The sequence below is a fragment of the Staurois parvus genome, unplaced genomic scaffold, assembly GCF_062004578.1.
Source record: "Staurois parvus isolate SC_StPar_1 unplaced genomic scaffold, SC_StPar_1.0 ptg000154l, whole genome shotgun sequence".
Lineage (NCBI taxonomy): Eukaryota > Metazoa > Chordata > Amphibia > Anura > Ranidae > Staurois > Staurois parvus.
Window position 1 is genome coordinate 18,875,952 of NW_028317950.1, and position 14,448 is coordinate 18,890,399.

A 14,448-nucleotide genomic window follows, 5' to 3' on the forward strand; every position below is an offset into this window, starting at 1 on the left:
CCAGGTTCATGCTTTACCCTGACTGTTTCTCTTGTGCTGTGTAGTGAGCCTGTTTGGCTCACTGATGATTTCATGAGCTTAGCTGTAGTAGGTTAAGGGCTCTGGACTCTATAAAACTCCCAGGCTGCTCAGGGAGAATGCTCCAACCTGGAACAAGTTTGCTGTGAAGAACAGACTTGGGAGCAACCAAACAATACTGTAGTGAGAGTAAATCTGTGTGATTTTGGTCTGGGAGACGCTCTGTGTGAATACCCTCTAAAAAAAGAAAAAAAAAGGGGGGGGGGGAATCAGGAGGGCAACACATTGTAAGGAAAAAAGGTCTCCGTCAATACAAAAGGCCCAAAAATGTTCAGGACCGCAAAACCAAAAGTTCTCATTGGGTGAAGTAAGCCAAGGCCAAAAATTAAGGAGCCGGCAGGAGCCGGGGATCACTGCTAACATAGTCCTGTATTGCAGAAAATAACATTCTAAGTTAAAAAGAAAAAAAAGAAAAAGGAAAGAACATAAAAACATACAAACAGTTCGCCCAGCAAGGGTCAATCAGGACCACAAAACCAAAAGTTCTCATTGGGAGTTGTAATCCAAAACCGGTAATCAAAGAGTCGGCTTGGGCTGGGGATAACATAGTCCTGTATCACACAAAAGAATGTTCTGAGCAGCAAAAAGGAAGAACATGAAACCATACAAACAGTTCGCCCAACAAGGGCCAATCAGGGCCGCCACCCCGTCAGGACCACGGAGGCTCACATCAATGGACCAGGCCATTTAAGAGAAAAGAGCTTACCCAACCAGCCGGACTCAACCCGGGTTGGAGCGGAAGGATCCTGATAGTGGGGGGGGGGGGGGGTATTACAGAGGGAGCGTTTGTGGCTTCCAACTTTCTCCCACATGCGCCCCAATTGAGATGAAGGAGGGTGTGAGCTGGAGGTCTGCACTGGGCTGTCGGAGCTGTCCTGTGAGGGCAGAATGTGCAGTGCCTCCTGGGATGACTTGGTCTACTCTGGGTTATGGACAACGTGGCTCTGACCTTAGTAAGCGAATGTAAGCTTAAAAAGAAAGCCCCACTGGTACTTGATGCAACGGTTCAAGAGGACCGATGTATAGGGTTTCATCTGTCAACGTTTCTGTATGGTGGACGGTGCCAGATCCGCAAACAGTTGATATGGGTGGCCCTGGAAATGAAGATCCTGTTTGTCTCGTGCAGATCGTAGGAGTGATTCTTTCGTGCAATATTAGGTGAACCTAATTATGATGTCCCTAGGGGGACCCTCAGACTTCCTCGGCCCCAGGGGCCCGATGGATGCGATCGAACTCCAGGCGGTATATCGGTATTGCCAGTTCCAACTCTTGGAAAAGCGCGGTAGCAGTGGACATGAGGTCTACGATGGTTTCAGGCAGGGCACGAAAATGCAGATTACCCCATCGGGACCTGTTTTCAAAGTCCTCCAAACGGAAGAGAGCTGCGTCAAGTTCCTTTTTCAGATCTGAAAGGTCCTGCTCATGGTTTTCGTCCATCTTATCTTCAAGAGCATTAGTGCGATTGCCTAAATCCCAGATCCCCTTAGTAAGATGGATGGCCAATTTAGAGGTGTAGTGAGTTCTTGCTGCAGCATGGTTTTAAACCTGGCCAAGAAGTCTGCATCCTGCAAGGTGGGCTGTGGATGGTCTGGAGGGATATCTGGCAGGCTCTTCAGGTCAGAGGGAGCGTATGGGTCACCTGGGAGGAGCAGCAGTGAATCCTCCAACATTGAGCGCCAGCGGGTAGGAAGCAGGACCGGAGAGGTCCTTTGATCTAGTGCTGGTGGCTGCCGATTTCTTCACCATGTGTGGCAGTGGGGTCAGCAGAGGGTGAGGGCAGTGGCAGAGGACTGGGTAGGGCTCTCCAGGAAGCAGGATGATTGCGGATGTACCCGGCAGTGGAGGAGCGCGATCACCAAGCTGCTATCTTCATGCGCTGCTCACGAGCACCCCCCCCAGGACTAACAGATTTAAATACACTAACACACTGAAGTCCAGCTAATACTCTATAAGCAGGCACAGTAAACGTTATTTTTTGTTTAGGGATAAAGGTTTACATAAATAAATAAAAGCAGATCCTTTTGAAAAACAACATGCTTACTGGCTGAATCACCAGATGAAAATAAAGGAAAGAAAGCCTAAAAAGGACAATAATGCAGCCATCGCATCTAAGAATTGGTAAGCTGAAATATAATAAATGTTTGATTTTAATACTGTTTCACATTTGCATACACTTGAAGGGACAACTGGTACAAAATGTATTTATTACAGGTACTTGTATAGTGCCATCAATTTACACAGTGCTTTATATATGTATTGTACATTCACATCAGTCCCTAACCCTCAAGGGGTGTACAATCTAAGGTCCCTAACTTACATTCACATGCTAGGGCCAAATTAGACAGGAGCCATATAACCCACCAGCATGTCTTTGCAGTGAGGGAGGAAACCCATGCAGGCACAGGGAGAACATACAAACTCCAGGCAGGTGGTGCCATGGTTGGGATATGAACTAATGACCCTAGTACTGCCAGGTGGAAGTGCTAACCATTTAGCCAATGTGCTCCCCAATATAAGCTATCACCTGTATAACCTAACATGATTCCTAAATTCCTCAGAAACATGGTGCCTGTCTATTCCCAAAATCCACTATAATCATACCCTACATGGTCTTATCACATCCCTGTGATGTGCTGCATACTACACCTAGATCTCCCAGAGAAGAAAAGTGGTAGGTGGCTGGTTTAAGGGCTTTTTGAGGACGAAACAAAGACAAGCCATAGATTATACAATTATCTTTCCTTCCACCATGGGTAGAAAGAAAGAGGATCACTTGATTCCCCCATCAACATAGTCAATGTCGATGGCAGAATCCCTCCCACTGCTCTATTGTGTTCTGCCGGAGGGGAGCCTTCCCTGCTGGCAGAACACAATGATCAATACCGGTTGCTATATCAGCCGGCAGCGATCTCAGACAAAAAAATCTGACAGGCCGGTTATACTGAAATCGATTGATGGTTCGACTTCAGTACAACCAGCCTGACCATAGATGGATCAATACCACAGCAGTAAAGCTTGTACAAGTGCTTTGACACTAGACAGTTACTAAAATCTAATCTGCTTTTCCTTTCTGCTTTTTTCTCTTTTCAAAATTCAGTGTCTCAACCTTACCTAGATGATGTCACAACTGAGAATTACAGATGTGGGTGACTCATGGAAATGCACTATATTCAAATGATATGCTATCACTATTATGAAACAAGATCATTAAGAGATGACAGACATGAATTTCTCGTTACAGTCCTGACCCTCCTCTGCCTCCTCCTAGCTGTTTTTGAAACAAAAAAGCAGACTAAGAGTTGTGCAATATATTCCCGGTGAGCATATAATGCACAATTATTACACAATAGCTAATATTACTGAGCAAAGATTATTACACACAATGCTGTCTCCACTTTGAACTTGGGACAGAATTGGTTTATGTGACTGTTATGAGCTGTATTTATATGGCTACAAAGAAGTGTCATTTCTAGGCTCCATGCACACTGGCTTCAAAATCGCAGCTCCTACAGGAGTTTTGTGTTTTGCCTGTAGAAGCAGCTCAGGGTTATCCTATCCATGCACATTAGAACATTTAAAGGCATATTTTAAGCTCAGTATATAGAGGCAGAAAAAAACCCTTCTGTTTTGTGTTTTTGATTGGAGTTTGAACTTGCCTAAACTGTGTACAAAAACGCTCTCTATCAGCGCTTTTTTTCTGACAAGGGAACTGCTGTTTTTTTTAAGTCCAGTGTGCATGGAACCTAAGGCTGCATTTACACCTGAGGGTTTTGTAGCGTGAAGCTCGAAGCTTCAAAACACTCAGGGGAAAAAAAATCAATATTACTCTATGGACATGGTTCACATCTCCACTCCAAGTCGCCTGAAGCAGAACGCCTGAAGCTCAAAAAAGCTTTTGGTACTTTTGTAGCTCAATTTGGGCAGACGGACATTTACAGACAGCTTGTAAATTGGCTGAAATTTTCAAATTGTCCGTAAATTTACAGATGGTTGGCAACACTGCTTACTGGGTATATATATATATTACATATATATACATCAATGTAACATATGGCACAGTCTATGTGTTGGGAGGTGCAGTGTGGTGCAATGGCAGTAATTACGAAGAGTCCAAATGTAGAAACAAAATTTGTATTAATGACAGTTTACAAACAGCCCAACAGGAAGGCACTCGGCAGTGAAAACCCTCTACCAAGACAGGTAAGTTATTAGCTGCCTTGAGGGACAGCCACAAGGAGTCCATTTCCTCTTGTGTCCCAAACTACTGGATGTAGAAGTCATACTCCATGACAGTGACCTCGGAGCCGGTGTCAATCAAGCATGGGACCTCTAGGACATTGACGAGGGCAGTCACTACTGGGCTTGGTGTGACCATGGACTCCAGTTTGCTGGGACCTTGTGTTGGTTGTCCCGGGGGTTGTCCTTCTGCCCCAGGAGCCACTAGTTTAACAGTAGCCTGCGTGAGATTTTGAAGTCAGGCTAACTACAGTTCTTGGATGCATGCCCATAGCGGCCGCACCTCCAGCACTTCTGGTCCTCTTCGGGATCCCTCCGCAACGGATTCTCATGCCTAAAGGGGTGGATCGAGTCCCGTTTGAAGGACAATATTCCCTGTTTCAAGGTAGTCACGTCTTGTGCACGTTCCCTCAGCACTGTTTGTAAGGCTGATAGAGTTAAAGGAGATAGGACTTCCTGTTTTAAGTGCTTTGGATCATACTTATTTGTCACTGTTACAGTTGTTTCTGCATCTTTCTGCTCCCACGCAACCACATCCACCACAATGTTATGGAAAGAGATGGTGGGTAGCATTCTTATTTACTGCAAGGCTCTCTTAACTGGGTCAGCTTTCATTCCCACTATGAACTGGTCCTTAAGTAGATGATCTAATGTGGTATTATCAGCACAGAGGTGCACATCCCTCTTTTCCAAGTGTTTCCAGAGATTCTGGAGTGCCACCGAGAAGCAAGTGAGGCTCTCATCTTCCTGCCCGGACAAAGAATCTGTTCATTGTTTCCTTGACTGTTACATTCTTTCCAGATAGGCTCTTCAAGTGTGACACAATATAATCCAATGTGGCATGTTATTCTGGCAGCACTATCACCACTTGGCGTTGATAGCCAGCTCCGTGATTAGCCAGGCAGGAACCTGATGTAGGCCCACAGCACTTTCTAATCTCTCCTCCCATTCAGCCAGATGAATGTTGGAGCCTTTAAACTTAGGCACTAGACCTAGGGCCAATCCTAAAGGTGCCATAATGGACCTGCTCTTCCTTGCGCACCTGCTGCGAGAAGAGACATATCCTGCCCACTGTCACCGAATTTTGGGAGTTGCAGCATGGTACGGCGGCAGTAATTACACAGAGTCCAGTTGCAGAAATAGAACTTGTATTATCAACAAAGTGAGTTTACAAAGAGCCTGGCGGGAAGTCACCCAACCAGAAACACTTACAGTGTGATCTTGGCAATGTAGAACAGAGTGGGTCTTGAGCGTGCTGACAGTCTCAGAGGGCAAAATGTGGCCTGGCCAGTCTGTAGTCAAGAGGGAGGATTTCAGGAAGGATGGTGTGTCCCTGTCCTGTCCCTACTCATCTGCAACCTTTCCCTACTGCTATTCACTTTCCCTGACAGAAGGGCACCCTGTCCCTATGCTACCCACTCGCAAAATGCGCACCAAACCGGGCAGCCAAGGTCTAAAATAGACTCTGCCTGACCCAAGATGGCTGCCAGAGTCACATGGGGTGGCAGTTTCCACTGGATAGCTTCTCCTGTGACCCAAGGAAACCATTGAGGGACATTGTTTCTCCTGACACCCTCTCCTTCTACAATTCCGCTGCAGTTCAACACCACCTGCAGTGGAGAAAGTAGGCTGCACCTGTCTACATATGCACCCACAAAATTATTCTAGTAATAGCATTTCTAGAGCAAAAAAAAGACATTTTGACTTACCTGTATACTTCATATCTTGGAGTACATTACAGGACATAGGCATGACATGCATAGACCCTGGTTTATAGTCTGGTACCTTCAGGTGAATAAACACTGGCAAAGCTTTGAAGGACTACCCCCTGAGCATCCCCATGTAACTCTACACCACTCTACGTGCTCAGTTTTGTAGGGAGCAATGCTGAATATTGCCGGATCAGAAGGAAGGGTGTCCTGTAGCCTGTACTGTACACAAGATATGGAATTTACAGGTAAGTCACAGTTATTTTTATCCTAATTGTACAGTACAGAACATGTATTTCCTAAGCCTTTATATTTTTATATTATATGTTTGCTAAACCTGTCCTGAAGACTAACTAAAGGCAAATTTTTTTTTCGTTAGTTTTCAGATAAAGCTGGAAGAGAGTAGAAAATGTGTGAGGTTTTTATTGCTGAGTGTGACCCTAGGGAGATTCACCCTTTCTATTTGTCATGTTTACTGTTATCAATGAAAGTAAAAAGAAAATTCCAAATTTTGGGTTTTCCCCAGAATAGCAATGGACGGGAAATCTTCCAATGGGGACACTAATACTAATGACCCCCGCTGACAACCAGGGATTTCCTCACTTCCTGTTTTGGCTAGCAGAGGGAAATCTCTCCCATCATGGCACACAGATGGCAAAAATAACATTGACAGCAGTTTTAACCCTGTCTTGTGCTATCCAAAATGAATAAAAAGTTTTGTTTTTAGTTCCACTTATTAAGTGACATATCGAGGGGGCAAACATTCTGACCTTCTAAAAATTCTACTTGCTTGGCTGTTATTCTGATCAACTGGCTTGATACTTTCCATATTACTAACCTGAAACAAGTACTGTATGTAGACCAGGAAATTCCAAGAAAGTTAGACACCTTTATCTGCATAACTGTTCCAGGAGTAGTAACTCAGACAAGCTGTGGTCAAAGCAACAGGCTTCTTATGCTCCCCTAGGCCGCACTGACCACAGCTAAAATACCTGGTACTTCCGGACAGGCAACATGTCAATCGCTCACTTTCCTCCTATGTGACACATAGGGTGGGGAGAGGTTCTGTGTAAGCATCAAGCTGTGACTTGGTTGACTATCCTGAACAAAGTGCCGGGGGAGTAAAGGGAAGATAAGTCTCTGCAGCAAATGTAGACACCATCAAAGTAAATGTATTACCATTCATTGTCAACTTTAATTATCTGTATTCAGACAGCTTGGTCACCAGCAAACTTTGAAAAATTTCCCTTCATGAGTAATAAACATTTCAACAATAGCTTTGAACAGACGTAGCCATGTGTTACGTACATTTGCAATAGCTTTTGCTGTTTTTATGGTGATGATTATAAAAGTCTATTGAGAATTTACGTAGTATAAAGATTGCATTTCTTGTTTTTCTTTGTATTCTCTGAAACTGCAATGGAATCGTAAGAGGACAACATTCTGTAAGCAGCGCTGCTTGGAGGTCTTCTTAAACCCCTGAAATAGTTTATTATACCAAAATTCAGATTCTGAGCAGACATCAAGCGATGCTTGGAAATAATAAAACAGGTAAGTTAAAAAACCTGATAAACAGGACATGAGGGTTGTTCTTGAGATCTGAGTCTTCATTGGTAGGGTGGGTAGCACTATGAAGGTGTTCCCAAAACTTTGCCAAGTCAAACCAGAAAGGTGTGGCTGATATTATACCATTCGGGAACCAGAAAAACATGAGTGGCAGACATGGGGCGAGACTGAGAGAACTGTATCAAACACGGAGCAAATGAGACACAGAGCAAGACTAACAAGAAGGACTATATTTAGTAAAAGGTAAACAGTGAGATCTATTTAAAGGGTGATAGGAAAACTCAGCAGTATAAGAAATAAACAGTATGGGCCGGCTGAGGTCTGTACACTGATTGTCACAGAGGCTCCTCAAAAGCTGCAGTTATTATTTATTTTAGGTACTTGTATAGCACCATCAATTTACGCAGCGCTTTACATATAAATATATAGTACATTCATATAAGTCCTTAACCCTCAAGGGGTGTACAATCTAGGGTCCCTAACTCACATGCATACATACACATACTAGGGACAATTTAGACAGGAGCAATTAACCTACCAGCATGTCTTTGGAGTGTGGGAGGAAACTGGGGTACCTGGAAGAAACCCACACAGGCACAGAGAGAACATGCAAACTCCAGGCAGGTGGTGCTGTGGTTAAGATTTGAACCAATGACCCTAGTACTGCCAGGTGGAAGTGCTAACCACTTAGCCACTGTGCTGCCCATGTTTAATACAAAGATTTATTGTTAACCTACTTCTGAAAATACCAGCTGCCTGGCTGTTTTGCTGGGTCTCTGGCTTTAATATTATAACTCACAGCCTGTATGTGTGCAGATACTGGCTTCTGCTTTTCTTGATCTGGATACTTGTTTTCGCTCAATTACTCAGCTTGTCCCTAGATAACACATTTGTGTGAGAACTATTAATTAACTTCTTCCTTTGGGAGGGGACCTACACCCAAAATGTTTGTTTTGGATGGGTTAGATCCCCAAGCAGGTCTTCATGTTATCCAAGATGCTGCAAAGGGAAGCTGGAAAGAGAAAGTAATACAAAACCAGTATCCTTGTCATTCCGCTCTGGGTTCATGAAAGTGACTTGATAATTCAGCAAAATTGGGCCAGTTTTGTGAAATTAGTCATTTCAATGCAAAATCAAGTCTGGCTAAATTACTCTATTCATCCCTCCTGACTAACCACAAGCTGGAGTTGGATGGCCAACTTATATTTTAAAGCAATCATAAACCCAGAAACAAAAATGTATAATATTGTAGCTTACTAGTCCTCAAATGTGATAGTTGCATTAATTTTTTTGTTTTTGGCTTTTTATCCTTTATTTTTACCTGGTGATCTGGTCAATAACACTCTTCCTGTCTTAGGGTGACTCCAGTCTGGATGGAGGAGCAATAGTGACACCTCTGGACAGCAGCAGTGTCAATCTGGGTAGATGGCAGTGTTAGATGCACTAGCAATTTTAGATGGACTTGCCTAACAAATTAAAGTCAAACTCCCGCCAACACTTTTTAAAACTTCATTCGCATGGGTAATTGGGGGTGGATAGTTTTCTGTGTTAAGAGTCAGCTAAATGCCACCACTGAATGCAGCTGTACTCTGTGCTATGGCTGCATACAAACTAGCCAATCAGCTATGTCAAGTTTGTGTGTGGACAAAAACACCCCCAGAAACACTGTTCTTGGATGCACACCGTCTGTGTCCAGGGTTGATCAAAGGCTCTTTTAACGTGTAACCACTCAGATGAGTGGTTATATGTGAACAGCAGCGGTGCCACCAGCCAATGATTTGTAGAGAGTACAAATCTCACAGACGCTGCTCTTCACACATACTGTATGCAAGCAGCTTTTAGACTTGCTGTCAAGAGACTACTGATTCCCACCAACAGCTGCTCCTGGCCATTTATGTACACCTGTGTGAATGTAGCCTAAACAGTTACAGCAACAGTTTATTTTTTCCCTTTTCAGAAAAATGTTTTAAACAAATTAATAAAAGCTGATCATTGTAAACACACCTCTCAGTGCTAAATGCTTAGTTTCAACACTCTAACTGCCACTTGTGCTGGACAGCTTGGTCCATTAAAGGAAGTTGAAAAATAGCTTATGGTCTTATCATTCAGATCACTAGGTGAAAAAAAAGGAAAGAAAAAATAAAACAAATGCGGCCACCACATCTAAGAACTGGTAAACTGCAAGATAATACATCTGGTGGGGGGTTTATACAATTTTAACCGCAGAATAAAAAAATTAGGTCAGGCTCTGCTATCTGGCAGGCTGTGTAAATCTCAGGACTGGACAGTTAAAATTCCTTGGCAGGTCAAATAATTCATGTATATGCATCCCAGATGTGTATTCAGCATCTGGAGGGGTGAGAAAATAAAAGTTTTGTTGCTGTGGGGTAATTACATTCAGTGGTTATTTCAGACATTTTCATGATGTAGGCTTGTTACCTGCTATAAGGCAATAGGTGGACAATAAACTGCTCTAGTGCAAAGAAGTACAATTTGTTACACATGGAGATGACTTACATATAGGCTTTGTAGTTGTTCCCTATTTTTTGAATACGGATATCATACTTGGCATCAATGAATGGCTCAGATGTAGCATAGGTTTTTGTTAGGGCGACCACACTGGCGATGTCCTGGAAGTCATACTGGTTGTCTACCTTCACCTAGAGAAGGGAAGAGAAGAAGATATTATGGCCTTGAAAGGCTAAGGCTAGTCCGGTAAACTGGGCTGAGACATTAAAAACCTGCACTTCCACTGTTTTGTGATAGCCCTAACTTTCAAATGTTGCTAACCTAAAAGTTCTACTAATGCATCCATCTGAATTTGATTTTAGCTTTTGTCATCATGGTTCTTTGTCTGGTGAGTACCCATACACAGTGTCCATATACTCAACTTCTAAACGTCCCGTAAGAGTACAAGGTGCCAAACCGCCACCCTCACTTTCCTTACCCCTTCTTTTTATCTGTCCTTCTTTCCCCTCTAGCTTCTCTTTTCCCCATCCTCAGATTATCCTTGGTCCCTCCCTCCTTAAAATGTAACTAAAGGCAAAGAACAGAAGCAGGGGTCCCTAAAAGAGGAGGATCAGGGTTGCTCTGTGCAAAACCATTGCACAGAGCAGGTAAGTATGACATGTTTATTATTTTAATTAAACAAATGAACCTTTAATATCACTTTAAGTAATGACAAAATTATCAGAAATGCAAAAATTGGTTCTAGTCCATAGGGGAGTAAATAAGTACGAGAGGCGAAGTAGTTAAAAAAGCCTGCACTGCCACCTCACCCAGCAATAAGATCCTAGCTTTACGTTTTTAGACCAAGTCAGAGAATAAAGACAAGACATCCTTGCTGAGTGCTGACACTGCAGCGTCTCTTCATATAAGTATTTATGCCCTCTCCAGAGGAGGTCTATGCACCCAGAGAGATGCTGGCTTGTAACTGGAGAGCTGTTGTTAGAAGCCTTAGAATTTGATTTCTATGGACAAAATGATTTTCAAACACTGTCCATAATGGAGACAAAGCCGAGACATTTCTCGTACAATATGACTAAGTGCTTCCACAAATAGAGAACATTTATGCATTATTAATATCATTCTGAGTATTCAGAATCATAACCAAGAGTGCAAACAGCAGCCCTGTACTTTCTTGGAAATTCTTCTCCGTGTTTTCAGCCTAAAGCTGGATATCTACAGTTAGTTTACTTTGTTCAGCCTGCAGGCTAAATGACAAAAAAAAAACAGATTCCTCCATCCACATAAAAAAGGTGGATAGAGGAATTCCCCAACTGAAACATTGTATTCTGACCGTGGCACCAGCCTGTTTCACAATACACTGATTAGTGGCTGAAGCCAATTGGCTGCAGCCGCTGATCGATGGACATTTTTCCAACATGTCCCTTCGATAGAAGTCAATTAAATAATCAATTTCTAACAGGGGAGCACACACAATGATCAAAATTTGTCTAGTTCCTGATGGACTAGCCAAATTTCGATCAAAGTATGGCCAGCTCTAATGAGTTGAGGTATTGAGTCGCAATAGGATTTCATTTTAGAACAATCCAACCATATATGAAAAAAGTAACACGTTGGGCACAATCCCTACAAAAAGGTTTTATTAAAAGAGGAAGAAATGTGGGCTAGCTTAGCTAAGGCCCTGTACCAGCTAGTGAGCAATTTGGACCAGGACTCCTATATTTGGGGGACAAAGAAGAAAAATGTGTCAGTTGGCAGGCAGACTTTAACTATCTGTGGATCCATGAGGGTAAGGCCCAGTTCTGATTCCCATTCCCCAAAAGGTATAGGCCCTCCTTTGTTTGCCCAATAGGCCTAATTAAAAAAAAAGGGACAAGAGATTTTTATTGATGGGTTCCAGTACAATAAGAGATTCAGAGAGTGTCAGTGAATTATTAGGCCTGAGGTCTCATACCAGAGAACACTAGAATATGTGGAGAACTCACTTTAACCTGTAACAAAAAGGACTTGACTGAAAAACTAATGATTGCTTGTCACGGACATGTAGGAGAGTGAGCTGAATTTCCCCATAAGAGGCAGAGACAGCAGTAATAAGAAAGCAGAAGGCCAATTTTTCCAGTTATAATAAACTGGGGTCTGAGCCAAGTGGACAAAAGACTATCCGACTCCACTAAGCTGCAGTCATCCAATGACAAGGTGTCTTAAATACAGAAAAAAAATATGTAACCGCATTTTAGCAATTATTCTACCATAAGCGCTCAATTACATGCATACAATAAATATCTACATTAATTATACGTGCAAAATCTGTGGTGTCAATAAATAAATAGATTTGTGTGAAAATTGTGTGAAACTTCTGTGGTGTCAAAAAATATAAATAAATTAATTAATGAATTAATTAATTCAAAATGGTGTAAAATCACTGTGTGCATGGTATGTCTCCTAAAATCAATTCTACCATAAATATGCAGTTAATTGCTAATTAATCACATATGGCACCTGAATTAATCAGAAGTATAAACAAATTCATACAACGTGAATCATATAACATCAATGATGCAAAAACACGAACTTATATGAAAAATCAAATGCAAATCTGAATAAATAAAAGTCCATCCGTATTAATAGAATTAGAAATATTTCCTGTGTTTAAAAAATAAAAATAAAAAATCATAAGTCCTGCCATGCAGAGTCCAATCACCACGTGATCACCCAGAGCACTCCAAGTACTCACCCGCAGTCACTAAAATTCCGTAAATAAATCTTTAGAATTAATAGAAATGGACTTTTCCAGCCAAAATTAGATTTAATAATCATCTCCCCAGTCCTTCCTCCGCTCGGGAAACCGCTCTCCTCTCCTAAGCGACAAAGTAATCCCCTCTTCAGTACAATCCAGGTTAACTCTTTTCTGTCCAATCCACTCTCATTCACCGTTCATACATCAACCACATGGGGAAAGAGAAACACTAATAGTATAAGTCAGGGGTAGGCAATCTTTCAGAGTTGGAGATCTATCATGACAACATGGAAAGAACAAAGATCCCCGGGGTGTTGCACCCTTTATTTTTTAAGACATTAACTTGCAAGCCTCCAGAGGTCAGTAGTGGGTAGGGCAGTGTGCAAAGGTCAGTGGCATGTAGAGCAGTGTACAGGGATCAGTAGGGCGGATGACAGGGTGAGCAGGCCAGGGGTTAGCAGGGCAGAGAACAAGGTGTCAGCAGGACAAAGGACAGGGGGTCAGCAAGACAGTAAAAAGTGAAGGGGGTCAGGAAGGTACAGTACAGAGGGGTAAGGAGGGTCTGGTATAGGAGGGTCAGAAGAGCCCAGCACAGGCGGGTCTTTAGGGCATGTTACAGGGGGGTCTGGAGGGCATTGCATAGGAGGGTCATGAGGGCACGGTACTATGGGAGGTCAGGAGGGCCTGGGGATCTGGAGGGCACAGCACTGGAAGGTCAGGAGGGCGTGTTATTGGTGAGAGTCAGGAGGGCATGGTACTGGGGGGGGGGGAGTCAGGAGGGCACGGCACTTGGGGTTAAGAAGACACAGTCCTGGGGAGTTAGTAGGGCATGGTACTGGGGGTTAAGAATGCATAGTCCTGGGGAACAGGAGGGCACACTATAGGGGGGTCTGAGGGCATGATACTGAGGGGGCGGTCAGGTGGGCACACTACAGGGGGTCTGGAGGGTATAGCACTGGGGGAGGTCAGGAGGGCTAGGGGGTCTGGAGAGCACAGTATTGGAGAGTGTGGAGGACATTATATTGGGGGGACAGGAATACATGGTATTGGGGAAAGGAAGGCAAAGTCCTGGGGGTGTCAAGAGGGCAGACTACAGAAGTGTCAGGAGTACATGTTACTGGGGGCCAGGGTGTCAAGAGGGCAGACTACAGAGGTGTCAGGAGTACATGTTACTGGGGGCCGCTGGCCCTCCTCTCTCATCACATAATGTCACCCATAAGTGGAGAGTAGGGCTGGTGAAGATCAGCACACTGCACTCAGGGGCATAAGAGCCTGAACTTGCAAGAGCGCTGTCAAAGCCAACAGCAGATCCTAGGGGGCAAAGGTATTCCCTGAAATGCAGCCTCACATGCTGAGGGGTGGGGAATGCCTCCACTACCTAGGACTCAATTTAACTACTTCCCAGCTTGAGAGCTCAGGGAAGAAGATGCCTCTCATCTCTGCTCTGCTCTGGCACTCGGGGGAAAAGAGGAGGACCACTTGAGGGTCAGCAGGGCCGGTACTTGAACAAGGCGGTCGACAGGTAGATCACAATCAATGGGTTGCCAACCTCTGGTATAGATCTTCTAAATGTATTGTGTCGTAAAATCATAAAACTACATTTACAGTGTTAAAGTGCCAACCTGACACTAAAGAATAACCGCTTAATCTCAAACA

At 43.5% G+C, this 14,448-nt stretch overlaps 1 protein-coding gene across 4 annotated transcripts in view; it reads right to left on the reverse strand.

The window, feature by feature from the left end:
* The window catches only part of SYN1 (synapsin I), a 185,284-nt gene that overhangs the window by 37,159 nt on the left and 133,677 nt on the right, over positions 1 to 14,448 (reverse strand). For all 4 annotated transcript variants that reach the window (XM_089675158.1, XM_089675157.1, XM_089675161.1 and 1 more), the window contains exon 7: positions 10,107 to 10,249. In XM_089675158.1, coding sequence (XP_089531284.1) covers positions 10,107 to 10,249 — 143 coding nt within the window. The remainder of the gene's footprint in view (positions 1 to 10,106; positions 10,250 to 14,448) is intronic.